Below are 21,672 nucleotides of genomic sequence, written 5' to 3'. Positions count from 1 at the left end.
CTGGGCCACCTAAATTTTGTCTCTCATGTCCTCCCCCCTCCGTCAGTTCTCCTGATGTGTTGAGAAATACCAGATGCAAATATGACTATTCTAAACCTGCCTTTAGAATCAACTTTATCAAGTGATGCAAATCTTCACACGTTGAGTTGCTCACAACTTTTGTATGAAATATACATCATTCAAAAGGTTTAAGTATCTGAAAATATTGTTTAGCTCCAGCCACACTACCATTCTATTTATATTAGAATCATTTGCCTTACAGACAGCCCTTCAGTTAAGAAAATACCATGAAAGCAGATGTAAATAATGTTAAAGATTATTTCGGAGAGAGAGCAGGGGTAGGATATTAGGAGGAAACCCCACATTTCACAGCCTTTCTTGATCAAAGCAGAACATACATCCCCCTACAATTTTGAAAGATTATCATGAGCCCATGTTGGAAATCAGCACAGCACCCTATCAAAGCACTCCCTTAAAATCTCATAATTGTGAGGATTTTTTGGCTTGTGGAGATAACTTAGAAGTTCTCATAGATAAGAAAAGCTACAGGAGTGTCTGTGGAGACGTAGGAGGGCAGGACCTTCTCAGTCTCTTTATAGTTGCACCGTGTAGCCCCTAGTGTTAACACAAAGCGCAATATGGATGTGATACTTCACTTCAAAAAGGATGTGGACAGAATGGAGCGGGTGCAGAGGAGAGCGACGAGAATGATCAGGGGCCTGGAGACCAAGCCCTGTGAGGAAAGGCTGAGGGAGTTGGGAATGTTTAGTCTGGAGAAGAGGAGGTTGAGAGGGGACATGATTGCTCTCTTTGTCAGGCCTACTCGCTGTGTCTCAAATAGTTTCGTTTTCTCACAGACTTTCCTTCAAGGATTGTTCAAGGACTGTTTTCCCTAAACTGCATTCCTGTTCCCTTTGAAGCTAGCAGGTGCCCGTGGGAGCTGTAATGCCTCTAGACTGTTTGAAGTGATCTCATGAGACTGTATTGCTGAACGCTTTTTTCAATGTTCTTATATTATCAAGTGCATGCCATTTCCCCCATTGCTGTCTTTGGATTTCTAAGTTCTGCTTGCCTGTGATACCATTAAACCAAATCTTTTGGACTACTAAGTCTCCTGGTGTGGCTTTTGGTTGTCGTTGGGACAAGTGCTTACATTAAGACAGCAATCCCACCTCTCTTGTCTGTCAGGCTAGAGCCCTGGAGGGTTCGCCTGCCACTCGGATCGGAGCTAGGACGGTGCTCTCCGAGTGACCTACCCGTGGCTGGAGCCTTGTGCGGTTCGCCCGGACCCGGGTGAGAGCGGATCTGCTCCCAGGGTGGTGGGTTCCTGCTAGGAGCCCTGGAAGGCTTCCATCCTTGGTCCCTTCCTTTAGTACCAGCGGCTGACGACCCCGAGCTCGTACGGGACGTTATAGCTGAGCTACAACGAACTGATGCGGAAGTTAATCACCTGACTGGACTTGTCCGTGCTCAGTGGCATTCTCTAGCCGCGACGGTCCCCTGGACGTCTGACATCGCGGATACCAGTGCCTGCCAAGACCTCCACACCCTTGACTGGTTGCTGGAAGATGCACGATTGGCGGCAGAGGATTTACAATTGTTGACTAGCCTGTTGGCTGGACTAACTGCCAGTGAAACACAGACTCTGACTGCGGCCCCGATCCGTCCTGCCAGGTATTCAGACATGGCGACCCCGGTCACACCAGCCCCCGAGCTCTGCCAAGTGGAGGCGAAAGCGGTGGCCACACGGGTGGCTGCCCTTTTTCAGGGCCACACTGCAACCACTATTTCGGTGGGTGAACTCACAAAACATCTGACCCCCGACTTCGGTGCTGATGCAGCGGCCTTGGCGGTACAGATTCAGCCGATGTTGGATCTGGCATATCCCACTGAACTCCTTTACACTTTGGAACAGGAGGCCCTTCCACTCATTACCATGGCACTGACCGCCAAGTTAGAAGCCGACCAGGCCCTGGCCGAGCGCAAAAGAGCAGAGGAGCAGGCACGGGCAGCGGCTGAAGCCGCGGCAAAAGCTCGGGCTGAACAGGAGGAGAGGGAACGCTTTCTGCGTAAGATAATCAGTGACCGCGGGGGTACCTACGTAGCTAAGTTTTGGAAAGCCTTTCTCAAGTTGGTGGGGGTGGAATAGGGTTTGTCTAGTGCCTTTCACCCCCAATCAGATGGGCAAACTGAACGTGTAAATGCTGTACTGGAATGTTATTTGCGTTGTTATGTCAATTATCACCAAGATGATTGGGTTGAACTATTGCCTTTTGCTGAGTATGCTTACAATAATGCTGTGCACCAATCTACAGGTTTTAGTCCGTTTTATGCTGTGTATGGTCAAGATTTCAGTCCTATTGGTCATGTTGATGTTGCGGGGGAGGAGGGAAGTGATGATGTATCCTCTTGGGCTCAAGCTATCCATACCACCTGGCCCTGGCTGGTAAAAAATTTAGAAAGGGCCAAACGCAAATATAATGCTCAAGCAGATAAACATCGCTCTCCCAGCAAAGACTTCCAGATTGGTGACTTAGTGTACCTATCCACCAAGAATCTACGGTCCACCCGGCCATGTGATAAGCCAGTGCCAAGTACGTGGGGCCGTATCCCATTGCTCGGCTGATTAACCCAGTCACTGTGGAACTGACCCTCCCTAAAACCTTGAGGTGCATCCATCCTGTCTTCCATGTCAGCCTCCTCAAGCCTCATGTTGCCAACTCAGAATGGCACCCGGAACCATCTCCTGAACAGCCTGTGATGGTGGGGGGGGATGAGCATTTTGAAGTGTCAAAGATCCTGGACTCTCGTATGCGTCACGGCTCTCTGTAATACTTGGTTCGTTGGAAACACTTCCCCCCTGCCTATGATGAATGGGTTTGTGCACGGGATGTCTCCGCCTCGTACCTAGTGCGCGCCTTCCACACCGCCTACCCCCATAAGCCATCCCCCTTGAACGACGGGAGAAGGCCCTAAGGGGAGCAGAATGTCAGTCCTACTCGCTGTGTCTCAAATAGTTTCGTTTTCTCACAGACTTTCCTTCAAGGATTGTTCAAGGACTGTTTTCCCTAAACTGCATTCCTGTTCCCTTTGAAGCTAGCAGGTGCCCGTGGGAGCTGTGATGCCTCTAGACTGTTTGAAGTGATCTCATGAGACTGTATTGCTGAACGCTTTTTTCAATGTTCTTATATTATCAAGTGCATGCCATTTCCCCCCATTGCTGTCTTTGGATTTCTAAGCTCTGCTTGCCTGTGATACCATTAAACCAACTCTTTTGGACTACTAAGTCTCCTGGTGTGGCTTTTGGTTGTCGTTGGGACAAGTGCTTACACTCTTTAAGTATTTGAAGGGCTGTCACTTAGAGGAGGGCAGGGAGCTGTTCCTGTTGGCAACTCACAATAGGACTCGCAATAATGGGTTTAAATTGCAGGCGAAAAGGTACTGGATGGATATTAGGGGGTAAAAAATACAACAAGAGTTGTTCAACAGTGGAATCAGCTACCTAGGGAGATGGTGAGCCCCCCATCCCTGGGAGTCTTTAAGCAGAGACTGGACAAACACTTATCAGGGATGCTTTAGGTTGATCCTGCATTAAGCAGGGGTTGGACTAGATGGCCTGCATGGCCCCTTTCAACTCAATGATTCTATCATTCTACTATTACCATCTGAAGTCTCTCAATTCTAAGCTACTTCTTGAAAACAGCTATTTTACATATATTGCAGAACTCAATAAAACTCTTCCCCGCAATCCACCCATTCCCCCCTGCCCCTTGCAAGAAAAGAAAAACCCAAGACAAACCTGTATGAGTCCTATAGTGGTCTTTCATGGCTGACGCTGTGAGAAAAGAATAATGGCACGTAGGCCATGTGCACTTATATGGCTTTTCTCCTGTGTGGAGTTTCATATGATTGTTCAGTGCCCACTTCTCTGTAAAACTTCTGTCACACAAGTGGCATGAAAATTTCCTGTGGTTAAAAAAAGAAAAGAAAAGAAAGAACAATAAAATTAGGTGTTTATACACACGCCCCCAAAAACTGACAAAAGGAGCATGTTTTTAACCTGAAGTGTGGTAAATGCGCAGACTTTCATGAAGAGAATTGCAGACCTGGTCTGTCATGTCTGTATAACCAGGCATTGATTTTTCTGTCGAGACCTGGCACCTCAGCCATTTATTCTCTGCTTTGCGGTTGGGCCCAACGGGTTTGAAAAATTCTGTTACAGTCCAGTCACCCCTGAGGCAAATGTGAGAATAGATTTCACCTGTACAGGCCTACACCACTTATCCAGGGCATGGGCTGTCAGAGCAAAGGCTAAATGAAAAGCTATCCATACTAAACTACTCAGACAATCACACCGCTCTGCGCCATGCTGCTGCTACTGCAGTGAGGAGGTAAAATACTGCTTGTAATAACACGGTTACCGTAGTAAAAAGCAAAGAAACCTCTCAAAACTCCAAAAAGCATTTTTAAAAGGGTCATAAAAATACAACTTACCTACAAAAAAGGAATTTATTCAAAACACTTCTATACTGCCTCCCTAAGGTTGCCAACTTCTAGGTACTAGCTATTTCAACTGATCTCCAGCCGACAGAGATCAGTTCTCCTGGAGAAAATGGCAGCTATTGCAACTGATCTCCAGCCAATAGAGATCAGTTCACCTGGAGAAAATGGCCACTTTGGCCATTGGACTCTATGGCATTGAAGTCCCTTCCCTCCCCAAACCCCGCCCTCCTCAGGCTCTGCCCCAAAAACCTCCCGCCGGTGGTGAAGAGGGACCTGGCAACCCTATGCCTCCCTTAAAACTTAATTTGAAGTGGCCTAGATCTGTGGCACAAAGCCATAGGAAAAGTACAGCAGCTCTCTATTAAAACAGCTTAAATGCCTAACTTTTACAAAAACAAAAAGTGGTGGGAGAGGCGGTACAAAATATCCAGAGTGTTGGGGTTTCCTGGGTGTCCCTCAGGAGGAACTTACATAATACTTGGGGCCATAGCAGGCAAGATCATGCTCCCAGTTGACACTGACCAATTTCTTGCGAAGTAGGAACACAAATGGTGACCTCTAGAAAGCCAGTCTCAATGAACCGGAGAGGTACACATGATGAAAGGCACAGTTTAATGAGGCTGACCCCATACTATTCGGCATTTTCAGGGTTAAAACCAGCACTTTTAACTGAGACTTGAATTATCAGCTCAGGTCAGACATGAGTTATATAGTCCAAGTGGCCTGTAACTTTCTGTACTAGCTGCAGCTTTCAAACCCTCTTCAAAGGAAGTCTTGCATAAAGTGTATTCTAGTAGTTAAACCCAGAGATTACATACATATGAGTAATGGACACAATATTCTCTCTCCGCAAATAGAACACATAGTATTCATTAGATCATAACACGACTGTGGACAATACTGAAACCTGAGATTTCAGGAGCAGTCTGGATTCTAGAATTATGCCTGAAGCAGACAAGATATACTAATGAAAAGCATAACATTTCTGTCAACAGATGGTTAGTAGGGTTGCCAACCTCCAAGTACTAGATGGCGATCTCCTGCTATTACAACAGATCTCCAGCCGATAGAGATCAGTTCACCTGGGGGAAATGGCCCCTTTGGAAATTGGACTCGATGGCATTGAAGTCCCTCCCCAAACCCTGCCCTCCTCAGGCTCCACCCCAAAAACCTCCCGCTGGTGGTGAAGAGGGACCTGGCAACCCCATTACTCAGATCCTGTCTAGAGAGAAGGGCCTACTGACCAACATAATTCTTGTCAGCTTAAGGCTTACATCATCTGCCCACACAAGACAGGCAAATATGAGAACAAGCTCTCAAGATAAAACTCCAAGAGTTAGTCAAGGTATATTTTCTTCCCCTGCCTTATTGGAAGCAACATAAAATGTTCCTATCATCTGCATACAGGTGGTACACAGCTCCATTTCTCCTTAATAGGCTAAGCCAGGTGGACCTGTATAAGACAAACAGGTGCCTGGAGAAGGTAACAGAAGTGCTGTTGGTCGATGACAAAGCAACTCAAAGACTGAGGAGTCAGCCTTTCCTTGAAGGGGTTGCACCCTCCTTGAAGGGGTTGCACCCTCCTTGAAGGACCAGATTCATAGCTTAGGAGTACCGCAGGACCCAATCTATGGTTGGAAGCACAGTTCTTCTCTGTGGAACGTAGTTCCTTTTATCAGCTTTGATTGATACACCAGTTACAGCCATTCCTTGAAAAGAGTGATCTGGCCAAGGTGATCCATGCTTTGATCGCATCTGGGTTAGATTACTGTAATGTGGGGCTGCCTTGGTCATTGTGGGGCTGCCTTTGAAAATTGTCTAGTAACCTCCACTGGTTCAAAACACAGCAGCCAGGCTACTGTCAGGGGCAGGAAACAGGGAGCGTATCACCTCTGAGCTAAAAACCTGCCGTGGCAGCCCTTCTGTTTCTGGTATGATTTATAGGGTTGGTTCTTACCTTCAAGGCCCTAAACAGATTGGGGCTAGGGTACTTGAAGGACCACCTCCTACCATACTGTCCAGTTAGGGTTGCCACCCTCCAGGTAATTAGTACAGGAGCGACACAAAACTTATTCAAAGTGCAAAAATATTCTATTAGCAAGATACCAAATTTCAACAAGTCAAAATGTACAATCAGTGCAAAAAATCCTATCAAATCTCACAATGTACAATCAGTGCAAAAATCTTATCAAATCTCCCCTCCCAAACCCTGGCCTCCTCAGGCTCCGCCCCCAAAATCTCCCGCTGATAGCGAAGAGGGACCTGGCAACCCTATGTCCAGCCCACCAGTTAAGATTCTCTTTGCAAGTCCTCCTCTCTGTGCCCCTGCCTGCAAAGATGTTGTGGATGGCGATCAAAGACAGGGCTTTTCCAGTGGTGGCACCTCATCTGTGGAATTCCCTTCCCCTTGAGGCACACTTGGTGCCTTTCCTACTCTATTTTAGTCAGCATGACAAAACGTTTTGTTTTGTCTAGGCTTTTAATTAAGGGGTTCATATTTCTAAAACTTTTTGTATTCTGCTTCTAGCCTGGAAACTGTTCTACGAGGCTTGTTTTTCAGCTAATTCTTTTATGCTGGCTGGGTTTTCAGGGTTGGGGTTTAACAGTTTTCTTAATCTGTAAGTATTTTATATTGTTTTATGTATTACTTTGTAAGTTACCTTGACCATGCTTTCTGGAGAGGCAGCACAAAAATGTTCTAAATAACTGAATAAATATAGCAATTATGCAACTTCAGAGCTATCACAGAATATTGAATTAGATGATCTAGTCCACGAGTTCCCGCATGAGACTTGCAGTGCCATCGTTAGCAGAGTTATACCTTTGTTGGTCCACTGAAGTGAATGGGTTTAGAAAGGTGCTAACTCTACTTAGGAATGCACTAGTTCAAAACTGTTTTTTAAGCATCCTTCAGTCCCTATTTTACTGCCTGTCTCAACAACCCACAGACTTTGAACCAACATAATCTAGCCTAATTATGGTCACTGTCTCCCCACCTGCGACGTGGTAGGTCAACATGTTCCCCAAATTATAGTTTTTGTATTTAGTGTATCAGTGTTGTATCTTGGTTTATTTACTTCTGATCTACTGTTAACAATGTTTTCCTCTGCAGTGAGAATGATATAATATTTAGCTCCTGCAGTTCAGAAGCACCATCACTAGCCTCTCCTACCTCTGAGATAGATTTTCCTGTACTTATTACTTCCTTCTGGCTTCTCTAGGGTTGCCAGGTCCCTCTTCGCGACTGGCGGGAGGTTTTGGGGGTGGAGCCTGAGGAGGGTGGGGTTTCGGGAGGGGAGGGACTTCAATGCCATAGAGTCCAATTGCCAAAGCAGCCATTTTCTCCAGGTGAACTGATCTCTGTTGGTTGGAGATCAGTTGTAATACCAGGAGATCTCCAGCTAGTACCTGGTGGTTGGCAACCCTAGGCTTCTCCTATAAGCAAAACCACCCATGTGTGGCTCAGTATATAAATCAGCTGTATGCTTGTTTGATTTGTCCCATCTTTTTAATCACACTGCAGTGGTAGCCACAAGTTAATGGCTGTCACCGCACTAGGTATTCCCAGCGATGTATTAAGAGTGAAAATGTTATAAGAAACATCGCTTTAAAAGGGTTTTTGGATACCACAGCTTATAAATGGTTGGAAGACATCTTCACAGCTAAAGGGGCCAAACAAAGTGCAAACAATTCACAGTGGGTAGCCGTGTTAGTCTGTTTGCAGTAGTCAAAAAGGGCAAGAGTCCAGTAGCACCTTAAAGACTAACAAAAATATTTTCTGGTAGGGTATGAGCTTTCGTGAGCCACAGCCTCTAATCCCAAATTTCTTCACAACACAAAGATACCAACCATGTTCAGAATTTCATTTTTAAATGAAAACTGTAATCAACAGATACAGTATACCCACACAAATACACATATACCCACATAAAAATGTAGTACAGTTTGGTACTGCTGTCCAACTTCATTTTGCTTTACAAAATAAACCAATAATTCATATAATTTCCATATAAAATCTAACTAATCTTTTTTCCCTAGTCTTTTTTTTAAAATAAACTAAGCTTACATGAATCTATTGCTAAATTTCCCAGTGTAACCACATCCACACACTAGAAGCAAAGAAAGAGAAAAGAATCAAGAACATTGTATGTGTGTATTTTTGATTATGCACACACAAACATCTATATTCTGAATTGGAAACAGACTTTAAATTACTATCACTGCTTGGTGGCACTGGCAAATGACAAATATAGATAAATATTTCCAAATTCACAGTAAAAAAAATATCATGTCCGTATATCTCTCTGACAGGTCTTCATGCATTTCACATTTCAAAAGCATGACAGGGATCTTATTTCTAAGATAAATTCCCCTATCTACTTATTTCCTCGTGTATTTATTGTGGATCTAACCTTCTACTACAAGAAATAAATAAGCAGGTTAAGTAGATGCTATCTTTTAACAAATAGTTTCTCTAGACTGTATTACAACTTTATGAATGACAAAATAAATCCCTCATTTTTAAATCTTCCAGGATGCACATTTAACAGCATTGTACCTATTGAACTCCAACGCATGCTCCTTTATTCACATACGATAAAAATGTTCAAATAAGGTTCAGTGACTCTCTTAAAAATGGCAAAACAATGGCAAATACATACTAAAAACATGCTAGGGAATTGGGAAGCTTGCATATGTCTTTGCAATGCATCCTTTTTGTAGTATGTGGGGTGGGTCGCAATAAAAGATAATGTTTTGGGTATTAAAAGATACTTTGTTTCTGGAATTGGTCTGCAGACCAATGCAACTACTTGCAGATTTTATCTATACTGGACACAGAAATGACATCAGTTTGCCCTGCAGTAGCTAGGTAGCAAATACATGTATTTTTGGACAAGTGCTGATTTTCTAAAACACATGTTTAAATCTCTCCCATAGCAACAAATGGAATTTAAAAGTGCTTAACTTTGACTGGATCATTCCTACTGTTTTGGAACAGGCACTTTATATCAAATGCACCCATTTATTGGTGGCCTTTGATACTCTTTATTAGTGGAGAAATCCTTGTTTTCAAACAACAATAATATTTCAGATCCTTATCATATTGACCTTTTTTACTTTTTTGGGGGGGGGGTAATTACTTACTTCCTAGTTTTTGGCAAACCATAGTTTGCTATTGCAACAAAACCAAACGAGGTTCAATATTGCCCAGCAAACCAGGAACAATATGTGATTTGCGATCCTGTCTTATAGGGCAAGTTCAAACCACAGCTTGCAGAGTTGGATGAAATGGCAAAATATGATTTACCGAAAACCAGGAGTGACCTGCTGGGAACGAGCAGAAGAGGGACAGGGAGAAGGGGGCACTTAAATCCAAGGGGCCCCAGTCTCATTCTTGAAGCACCTAGGTATGGTCTGGCAATATGTTTAAGTACACCAAAACATGTGTCCAAAACAGAAACAGTCAAGAACATTTCAGGGAATCCCTCCTGAAACTGGAACCATACAAGAAGGTCCAGTGAATGATCAATTCCAGGGGCACCATTCTTGGGTAAGCTGGGTTTTGTCTGATCAGTACTGAGACCCAATGAAACATTATGGAGCTCTGGACAAAATGCTTTTACCAATATGCACTAGTGAACTTTGAACTTCACTATTACATTATGGACATTCCTGAAAATCATGTTACAGATTTTAATTGCTACATATGAGGCAGTTCTGTGTGGATTACACCACATAGTATTTGCAAAGCTTGGTACTAAGGTTACCAGCTTCACGTTAGGAAGTTCCAGGAGATTTGGGAGGTGGAGCCTTCAGAGGGCAGGGTTTGAGGAGGGACCTCAGCATGGTATAATGCCATAGGATCCAAAGGAGCCATTTTCTCCAGGGGAATTAATCTCTGTTGTCTGGAGATCAGTTGTAATTCCAGGAGATCTCCTGGCCCCACCTGGAGGCTGGAAACCCTATATGGTGAAGAAATCAGTAATCTGAAATAATTCAGTAAGGCTTGGAGCCATGACATGTTCAAATTTGACTAGTCTTGTATACAGTCCTATTCACTTGAGTTATTCTCCACTCCAAAAATATCTTGCATAACTGCTCAACTGTTCAAGCTGCATAAATAGATTGAGGGAATATAAAAATGTAAGACATGTTTGCATAATCCTACCCTTGAAAACAAGATGATAAAAATATTAATTAGGTACAGATACAGTAAAATTATTGCAAAAGAATGAAAAAGCCCTTTTTGTCCAGATCGACTCCCCCATGTCCACAAAATAATATTGCACAAAATAAAATATATCACTCCTTGGATAAAACAGTTAAAGACACTTTCTGAGAAGAGGATACTGCGTTATCTGCTGTCAAATAGATCAGCCAATTGCATGAGAGATGTGGCAACTTTTCTCTTTACAGTGTCAAGGAAAAATTAAATTTCATTTCCCCTTTTTATAGTGTGAAGTGTTTGATGGATAGCCAGTGGCTGTTAAATCTATGGAAAGGAATTAGATATCGAATCCAGGAACTAAAATCAGATGTCTACAGAACAAAACAGTATTGTTGTAGGCAGACAATCAACTGATTCATGCAAAGAAAGTTGCTTAAATGCATTCAGTTAATTTAGGTTTTCCTATACTGGAATTCTGCAGGGGGGGGGGAAATGGGTGGTGGGGAATCTAAGTGGCACCAGTTCCCCCTGCTGTGTCTCTGCTTCTGTCTCCCCACCAAACTTATCCTTGAGACATGATTGCACAACATTCAGGGATCATGGAGACCACGCTAACTAGCAACAGGAGGTGCCCATGAACCATGAAACGAAAACACGGAGTTTTGTACTGAAGTGTATATGGTTTGAGGAGCAAATTGTCACTATGCATCAGGATTCTACATGAAACAGATGAGAATATGACACAGCCAATTATAGCTTTTTAAAGTTCAAAGTACATCCTGGCATTGGTTTCTCAGAAATCAGTGTTGCATAGCCGCTTTTCTGGGCATAACTACCTATAAACGTTGATCTCATTTTTAAAAACGTTTAAAACTATAGCCTACATGAGGAGATGGAAGCTGACTAAAGAATGTTGTCTTATATATGGACCAGAGGCTTATGGGCCAACTTGATGCAACCAATAGCCATTACCTTGTAATTCTAACAGTATGCATTAAGGCATAATGGAAAGTTCATAATTTATCATCTTCCATGGTATTATAATGTCGTGTCAATTTTACAACATTAATCCTGCTACAGAGCTTTTTATAATATACAATCACTTAAAATAATGTCACATCCGACTATTTAATGCACATGGAGGTATGTTTCATTAACACACCTCTATGAATTTTTACTAGTACAAATATATAATGTAGAAAAAATGGAACATCTGTATATATTATATTAATGATCCAAACCCCTTTGCACCAATAAAGCGTACAGTTTCATTTGAGCACTATTTTCACTTTTCCTTACATACCAAACAGTCTCACAGGAACAGAGTAAACTCCTCAGTAACCTGAGTCAGCGTACATTGTTGCATAGATGTAAAAAAATCAGCTTTCTCTAGTCTTATCAACATGATTCCCTATTGCTGGCAAATGGCATTCTAATTATTTTAATCATCGAATTCAGTCCACCTGTACTTATGCAGCTATTTTAATTCCTTTGGTCAGGCAAGTATTTTCCGTTATTAAATGATGAAAAAATGAAATGAAACAGTCTCATTCATTTTTGTCATTATTATAATGAAAATGGATAGGAAAACTAATAATACTGTTTAATATCCATTAATATTTGTCATTCAGTCACTCATCTACTGTTTTTATCTGCTGAAGGTTGTGGGGGGTTTTGTGTGCTGCTGTGTATATTTATCTTGCAAGTTGTATTAAGAAGTAGAATTAGTTGATGGGATAGAAATATTTTAAAAAATACAAATGTAACAAAGAACTACTTGGCCCTCAGAAGTTTAGGGACACAAAAAATTATCTACCATTAGTAAGAATTATATAATGTTCCATTTTACTTATAGTATTAACTGAACGAAGTATTTTGAAGCCAGTTTCTAAACCAGCTCTATCACAATCTATCATCTTCCATGTGGACCTACCTGACAAATGTGCGAAGGCTGTGCGCGCTTACTTGTTTTTCAGCTCAATGGACAAACCACTTAATGGGACATCAATTAGATCAAATAAGTTAAAATCAATAGATTTAAAGTTAATTGGATTCTGGGCCTGGCTTTTTATTAAGGTAACTGGACAGTGGTCCACTATTTCATTCTAATCAAGAAGAATTCCTGTCTTTAAGAATTAAAGAGCTAATATACTGGAGACATATTTTAAACTACTGTGAAAGTGCTATAGTTGGGAAGCTTTCGTGTGGAGAATTTAGGGTCCAGTAAGTTCAAACACACTCTGGAGCAAAATACATAGCTGTATGATTGTCTTCTAGTGCCAAATTCATTGTAGTAGTAGTAGCAGTAGTAGTAGCAGCAGTGGCAGTGGCAGAAGAAGAAGAAGAGTTGGTTTTTATATGCTGACTTTCTCTGCCACTTAAGGGAGAATCCAAACGGGTTACAATCACCTTCCCTTCCTCTCCTCACAACAGGCACCTTGTGAGGTAGGTGGGGCTGAAAGAGTTTGGAGAAAACTGTGACTAGCCCAAGGTCACCCAGCAGGCTTCATGTGGAGGAGTGGGGAAGCAAACCTGGTTCACCAGATCAGAGTCCGCCTCTCATGTGGAGGAGCGGGGAATCAACCCCGGTTCTCCAGATTAGAGTCCACCGCTTTTAACCACTATACCATGCTGGCTCTCAATAGTTTAAAAGAAAGTAAGGTGTTCGTAATGATTTAAGAAGCAGCCTGAGTTTTTGTTTCCACAATTCAACAGAGAATCTCAGAGTTTGTTTGATTCTCTTTTTTGGATTTGCAAGTGGGTCATACTGATCAAATAATTTTGCTTGGGGCTATGGTCATCTTGATATTACAGGCTTGTCTCTAGAGAGAAACAGATGGCTTCCAGTTTCCAATATTTACTTGATCTTTTCTAGCAAAGGGATTTATATTTAGCAATTCAGGGGTCCAGTATCGTTATGATATCACTACCAACTAACAGTGAAACATCAAAGATGTGCCCATTCATACATGCCATTGAAACTGTCAAACTTGATGGGATCAGATCCTGAGCTCTTCAAGTCCAGAGGTAAAAACCACAGGTACCATAGATATTTTCTCATCTCTGTGTTTGCTTTAGTTAACTCTCTAGACATGATTCCTGGCCCAGCCTTCTAATTGCTAGGAAAGGACATTTAAACTCGTCGTCCCAATGCCTGGCCATTTTGATGTTTCCTGATGCTAGTAAACCTTGATTCTTTCACCCTAGGCCAGTGGTCGACAAACTCATTAGTCAACAGAGCCAAATATCAACAGTACAACGATTGAGATTTCTTTTGAGAGCCAAATTTCTTAAACTTAAACTATATAGGTAGGCACACTTTTTATTAACATAATAAACTTTAATTAAAGTTTTAAGTCTTAATTAAACTATAGGTACACTGACAAGGGGGGGGAGATAGAGACCAAATAAAAGGCGAGTGTAGACGATTGTGAGAAGCACGTACGCGGGATCGGCGCCCTTACTCCACCCCCCTCGTTGGCCTGCAAAATCTGAACTCGAGAGACCTCCACGTGATTTTGCTGCCCGCCTGCCTCTGCATCAGGGTCGCCTCGCCGGGGGGGGGGGGGGAATCTACCCGTTTGTTGTCGTCGCCTCCTCCCTCACTGGATCCGACCAAAAAGGCAGGGGTAGCCAAACAGGGTGGTAATAGAGAAGAGGGGGAGGAAGAGGGGGGGTGAATCGTCACAAGGGCTAACCTGGGCAGTTTACGCACGGGAGGTTTTGCCTTGGATTTGCCCCTCTTCAAATGCACATTTTCCCCATCCAAATTCTCAAAACTCCACAATGAGCCACCAGCAAGAGTTCTGAGAATTTGGATGGGGGAAATGTGCATTTGAAGAGGGGCAAATCCAAGGCAAAACCTCCCGTGCATAAATGGCCCTGTTTGGAGCGATCCAGAGTCAAGAGGTCCAAGCATCCGAGAGGACGTTCATCGGGCAAGGAGAACCGAAGGCTCCCGGCCTCTTTTCGCAATTAAAAAGCAAACCGAAAAACGGATCGAGAAGGGGAGGGGGGGTTAAAAAAACACCCAGCTACTCTCCCCCCTGCCAGCTTTCTTCTTCCTCCTCCGCGCAACAGTGAAAGGGGGGGGGGGAAATGAATCAAGCTGGCTGGGAGAGTGGTGGGCAGAGAGGAGGAGAAGGGGGGAGGCGCAACAATGCAAGGCAGCTGCAGCAGGAGGCAGGAATGAGAGAGCCGGGAAGCAGGAGGGCTGTGAGCTCAGCAAGGGAGGCGCGTCACGAGCAACTGAACCAGCCTCCGAGGGGAAAGGGGGGGGAGAGAGAATATCATCCAGACCAACACCCCCGCGCGTGCCTGCGCGCCCGCATGTGGTCATTTGTGGCAGAGTTGCACGCAAGGGGCCAAAGATCCTCATGCAGCTCACGAGCCGCGGTTTGCCGACCACTGCCCTAGGCCAACTTGATCTTGCCTCTTTGTCCGTGGATTGCTCCTTGCTCTCTATTGCAGACTGTTCCACAGGATGCTGACCAGAACTAAACGGTGTAGTAAACGGTATTAAAACTTTTTACAACTTCAACACCACCAATTGTAACTAGTTAAAATTAACCTTAAGATTAAGAAAGAAATTACATAGCAATAAACAGTAGAACAAAACAAACAGAAGATCTAAAAGTAGCAATCAAATAGAAGCCGCTCTTTCAAAAACCTGGCAGAACAAGAATTCTGATGCCAACTTCTAAATGAGCCAAGTGAGGCTGAATGCACCTTCTGCAGTACCTGGGAGCTATTAAAAAGGCCCTATACCTACGGAATGCCAATCTTGCAGCCATAAAGAGTACCCTGGGTAGGACCTCTTTGGTACACCTCAAACAAAGGTAGGAGAGAAGACCTTTTAGAGCTTCATATGTCGAAACCAATCCCTTGAACTGGGCCTGGAAAGATACTGGCAGCCAGAGGAGTTGTTGTAAAGTAGGGGTAATTGGTTCCCATCAGCTTGTATCTGACAAAAGGTGGACTACAACATCTTTAACTGTTTGAAGTATCTGGACAGTTATCAAAAACAACCCCACAAAGACTGCTTTACAATAATCCGATCCGGAAATTACCAATGCATGATTGACAGTGGATTTGTCTCCATTTCTGTTACTGGGAATTAGATGAATTAGTCCAAATTGAAAAAGGCACTCCAAGCCTCCGTTTGTATTGCCAAAAAAGTGCCTCCAAGGGGTTTCATAGATACTGAAAAGCATAGAAGGTAAACCTTGAGAAACCCCATAGAACAACTCTCTTGGGGTGTAAAAGATTTCTCCCAGCACCACCTTCTGGTAGCATTCTCCCAGGGAAAACTAGAACCTCTGCAAATCGATGACACCTATCCCTACATCTGAGAGGTGATTAAAATGATACTATGGTTATAGTCTCTCTCTCAGCAAACCAGAGAAGTTTCCTTCTTAAATAGGGTCTGAAGACAAATGTAAAAGGATCTAGCTAAAGAGTTGTATTAAAAAAGCAACTGGAGTCTTGCCGCTACTTTCTTAAGCACGGATGCACTTTGTCCCAAAACAGCAGTATGAGTAGCTTATAGTTCCCAAGGCTGGTAGTATCAAGCAATTTTTTTAACTGGATGTCTGATCGTTACCTCCTTCAATGGGGTGTTACAAGTCACTGAGACAATCATCCATTTACCAATAAACTGATTACCAATAAATCAGCCTCTGCTTTCACCAGCCAAGAAGGAGAAGTTCCAAGAAGAACCTGGTCTGAATCTGTGCTGATCACATAATTCTGGAAACTGATTAAACCCCTCAACCTGTGACAGCTGCCAGAAGACTAGTTAGGAAGATCATATCAAAGGTATTTATTATAGTCCATGACCAGCAAATACAGCAAAAATACAAAAAATGGGAACCATTAAAAATAATCATGGTACACATCAACCACGAATACAGATAAACGTAATGTATTTAACATATTAACACTCCTTAACGAATACTAAAATAAAAAATCTGTACCACTCCTTAATTTAAGAACACTTCTTAGGGTTTTTTTTTTTTAGGTTATAGACCTGGGCACGAAACTTGGCAACCCTTTGTGTCGTTTGATGGTTTTTATCCGATAGGAGATAATCTATTTTGATTTTATTAGATCTCCCTGGGAATCTTTCCAACAATGGCCCAATAGTTTCACTGCAGATTTTTTTTTGTAGAAAGCACATTCCAGCAATATGTGCTCAGTTGAATATGTGCTCAGTTGTGCGCAAGCACATAGTCTCTGTTCATAGATTGTTTTCTTATTTTTCCCCCTCCAGTACAGCAGAGGGTAAGGTATGGCTTCTGGCTAGCGTAAATGCTCTTCTGGCTTTGTTAGATTCCAGAAATTGCAGGTAGGCTGCTGGGACTGCAGTATGACTAGTGAGGGAGGTATGGTGTCCCTTGTTGCCTTGAGCGCTCTATGAAACACAAGGATAGCAAGATTCTAAATAAATGAATACAATTTCACTAGTTTCTGTTTGCTGAGCTGCTGAAAGAAAGCAGAAGCAGAGCTGTGCAAATGTAATGTGCCTTCTTTCTACTCTAGGGCAATAGACAAGGAAAGATCAAAGACCTTGGTCATCTCAAATTTCTCTGTTGCTGGACCATAAACCCATAATTTCTCTGCACGAGCAGTGCCTAGTAGAGCGGCATACATACATATTGCTCAACTTATTTGCAAGATCCAGAACTCAAATATATGTCCAAAATGAAGCTTATGATCTAACTTTAATGAGAAAATTCAGAAATTTATTAATTAATTAAAATATTTATACACCATGTTTGCTCTTGGCTCAAGGCAGCTTGGCTATGTTTTGACTATTAATTTATATTTTAATACCAGTGAACACGTGATCATCACTACTGAAGGAACAAATGGGGTTGACGCAATGTATCTTTACAATTCTTTAAAAGCTGAAAGTTCTTGATTTGAACTAGAGAAGCAACACATACTTGAAATGGACTTTTTCTATAAATAGAAATGGAGTAATTGCTACTAATTAATACTTCTGTTTCAAATTAGATACAATAGGTTTCCAATTATTTATCCAACTACACAACAGCTTCGAAAGAAAGAAAAAGAAAGAAAGAAAGAAAGAAAGAAAGAAAGAAAGAAAGAAAGAAAGAAAGAAAGAAAGAAAGAAAGAAAGAAAGAAAGAAAGGTTTACTTGTTTCAGTTTTGAGGTCTTTCACATCACCTACTTGCCTAGTCCCTTTAACTGGATATACCGGGATTGAACCTGGGACCTTCTGCATGCCAAGCAGATGCTCGACAAACTGAGTCACATTACCTCCCCTACCTCACAGGTTTGTTGTGAGAATAAAATAGAGAGGAAAAACACACAAGTTCCTTGGAGGAAGGATTGGGGGGTTTTTCTGGGGGGGGGGGAGAACCCACAAAATTAATTAATAAAGTAAGTGATCTTGAACCATAAAGTCTCAATACCTTCAAGTCGACCATTGTTCAGCTCTCAAACTGCATATTTAAAAGTCTGCTAAACTATCAGACTGAATTAATAGTATTATCAAAGTTGGAAAAGACATTAATCCTGTTTTAATCTCTAGTTGGGCTGACATGATCACCTGCATCTCTGAACCTTTTCTTTAGACCAGGGGTGGGGAACGTCAGACCCGGGGGCCACATAAGGCCCGTGAAGTCATTTGGTCTGGCCCTTCATGGGTCCTGGCAGATCTCTAGCTCAGAAGGATTTAAGACTGGCGATTCGCCCCCTCCCGCAGACAGGAATAGCCTCTATTCAAGGCAGATGTGAGTTTGTTTTGCCGAGAAAAGGAACCTTTTCCCCCCTTGCAGAAGAGTCATTATCTATGGAGCTGCTAGGACCTCCCAAGAAACTGTGTTAACCCTTTCCCACCCGGGCTGTGGAGAAACTACGTGGCAGACACTCAGAGCTGTCTCTGGTCGTGCCTCTTGGCTAACTGTTTGACCAAATATAGCAGGCTAATTTTTAAGTTGATAATTTTGTATGGCCCGCAAATGATGGTATAAATATCCAAATGGCCCTTGGTGGAAAAAAGATTCCCCACCCCTGCTTTAGACAATACGCACTATATTTTTATAGATAAATATATATCTGTATATATTTCCATCAAGACTTCTCTAATCAGAAACCAAGAAATTAGAACTGAATTGAACATGCAGCTTTTAAAGCGACCCTTTCTTTCACAAGGGAGAACTGAAATATAAAATGAAACTGCTAGATTGGATGCCCGCTGTTCATATACTTATCTGAAGGTGTTGGGCTGCTCTTTTAGCTAGAAGCAAACCTCCAGAAGATTCCTATTTATCTCCTTGCCAATCATGGAGTGAATGACTGACAGTAACATAGTCTTATCTAGGCCTCCTGTCTGTGGTGCATTCTACTAAGTGATGTCATCGCTCTTGCAGAAGAAAATAAGCAGATTATTATAGTGACTAGAAGCAAACTAAACATTTGGATTTTTGCATGGACAGATTTACACACTGTCTGTCAGATAAAGCACAGTTTGCCTGCTGCTTACACAACAAGAATGTGCCTGACAGCTTCTTCCCCAGCTTTAGTATCTGATTACATAAATAGGCCATTCCCCACCATTCCCGAAGACTGACAGTCTGTCTTAGTTTAAAGAGCAATTTCTGACTATCAGCTTTTCTGTCTTGCACACTGCTCTGATTAACATCAGGGCACTTCCCGGAGGTCCAATCTGTTGGCATTTCTCTCTCTGTTCTCTTATATGCAGCGTTATATTTTTAAAAAGCCACAGCTATATGAAAAAGAATATTAACTGTATGAAGCTGACAAAAAATAATATCATAATCCTAACTTTCCTGTGTTAACAATGTGTTCTGAAACTGGGCCAATAGGAGCGCTTCATTTTTGTGAAACGGAAAACGCGTCGGCAAAATTACATAGCCTCAGTTGAGACTGGCAGTGCCATCCTATGCAGAGTTACAACCTTCTAGCCTGTTGACTGGAAAGTATTTAAAAGGATGTAAATTTGCTTAAGAGGACACTGTGAGTTTACTATTATGAGCTGATTTTTACAATTATCAAGAAGGAGGAGGAGGAGGAGGAGGAGCTGATGAGCTGATTTTTACAATTATCAAGAAGGAGGAGGAGGTTTTTATATGCCGACTTTCTTTACCACTTAAGGGAGACTCAAACGGGCTTACAATCACCTTCCCTTCCCCTCCCCACAACAGACACCCTGTGAGGTAGGTGGGGCTGAGAGAGCTCTAAGAGAGCTGTAACTTGCCCAAGGTCACCCAGCTGGCATCATGTGGAGGAGTAGGGAAACCAACCCAGTTCACCAGATTAGCGTCCGCCGCTCATGTGGAGGAGTGGGGAATCAAACCCGATTCTCCAGATCAGACTCCACCGTTTCAAACCACTGTTCTTAACCACTATACCACGCTGGCTCAACAATTATATTCTCTTCATTTGTTCTAAGTAATCACAGTATATATTTTATCATGGTCCATTATTATTTCTTACTGAACGAAGGGCGATGTGGCATGCAGCGCCGGATTCTCTGGATTCTTCTTATGGCAATGCAAGGGATTAGAAATCCAGTGCACAGGATGCATTGGGGGGGGGGGTTTTCCAATGGGAAGCTCACCACTTTAAATACAGAATATTTATAAGAACAAAAAACTGTAAGAAAAGCCCCACTACGTAAGGCCAGTGATACATTCTAGTCCAATAGTGACCATCCAGTGTCTCCAGGAAGCCCACAAAGGGCATGAAGGCATCATCCATGCAACCTCAGAACCAAGCTGTATGCTGAAATCAGGTGATGCCTTACCTCTGAACACAGCATTGGTTTAGCCAGCATGGCTAATAATTTTGACAGACTCCAAACTTCAATAATGTTTTTTTTTCTTCTTCAAAATCTTTATTTTAAGCCAAAGAAGTCTGTGGCCAGCATCACATCTTATTCCACTGAATTCCATAACAATGCAAGAAAGATGCCAGCCAAATTCATATTTCCTATGCTTGAAAATAGAAGCTTCAGCAGCACATAATGATAATGCTCTATTTCCATATGAAGGGAAAGCATTACAACTGATGAATGTGTTTCATCATACTGCTTACCTGAGCAAGAAATTCCTTCCCTCCTCTTCCTCCCAACCACATTTGCCGGCAATACCTGCAGCACCAGGCTTGCAGCTTCTACCTGAGATCCTGGAGAGCTGCTGCCGGTCTGAGTAGACAATACTGAGTGCAATGGACCAAGGGTTGGATTCAGTATAAGGCAGCTTCATGTGTTCATGTGGCAGCAGCCCATCAGGCAGATGGGAGATTTTATACCAGTTTCTGGACCGCACATCTTCCCTTGACACTTTTAATATGGCTTCAGGCCTAGCTTGGGGCAGAGACAGCATTGGTCACTCTGGTGGATGATCAGTGTTTGTGAATGGGCAATTGCATCAGTGTTTGTGTTTGTGAATGGGCAATTGCATGTGTTTGTGAATGGGCAATTGCATCTCTCTTGGTCCATCTTGACCCATCTGCACCCTGTCATACTGTAGACGGCTCTGTTTCATTATATTGCTTAGAACTAGGTTTGGAGGTGAAAAGTGGTTTCAGCAATATCTGCAAGGTTTTGAGACCCATATACCTGAGAGCGAGTCTCTCCCTGTATGAATCTGAATGCCACTTAACAACATACTGTTATCCCACTCTTCTCGGCAGTTGGAACAGTTTGGGGGTTTTTTGGCACACGATTTGCTACCTCCTCATAACACTACAATTCTTAAGATTCTTTGGGGAAACGATGACAGCTAAACTGGTATAAAATTGCTATCAGTGTGAACCATAGATTTGCCCCAAGCATGTAGGCAGTTGGAAAGCTCCTATTGTTTTTCATAAGTCTGAACTGTCTCCTTCAAATTTACATCACCGATCTCTTTGAAATAAGAGCTTTCACTCAGGTATTATTTTTTCAAAGAATACGAAAGATTTTGTGTTTGTAACTGACTATATTGCTATTTGGGCCAGTGGTTAC

At 42.5% G+C, this 21,672-nt stretch overlaps 1 protein-coding gene across 1 annotated transcript in view; it reads right to left on the bottom strand.

Moving 5' to 3' along the window:
- The window catches only part of ZNF407 (zinc finger protein 407), a 406,301-nt gene that overhangs the window by 170,370 nt on the left and 214,259 nt on the right, over nt 1–21,672 (bottom strand). The window contains exon 4 of the mRNA XM_056854466.1: nt 3,800–3,966. Within this exon, the coding sequence (XP_056710444.1) occupies nt 3,800–3,966 (167 nt within the window). The remainder of the gene's footprint in view (nt 1–3,799; nt 3,967–21,672) is intronic.

The sequence above is a fragment of the Euleptes europaea genome, chromosome 8 (assembly GCF_029931775.1).
Source record: "Euleptes europaea isolate rEulEur1 chromosome 8, rEulEur1.hap1, whole genome shotgun sequence".
Lineage (NCBI taxonomy): Eukaryota > Metazoa > Chordata > Lepidosauria > Squamata > Sphaerodactylidae > Euleptes > Euleptes europaea.
The sequence above is the reverse complement of the archived record's forward strand: the minus strand, read 5'-3'. Positions and strand labels throughout refer to the sequence as shown.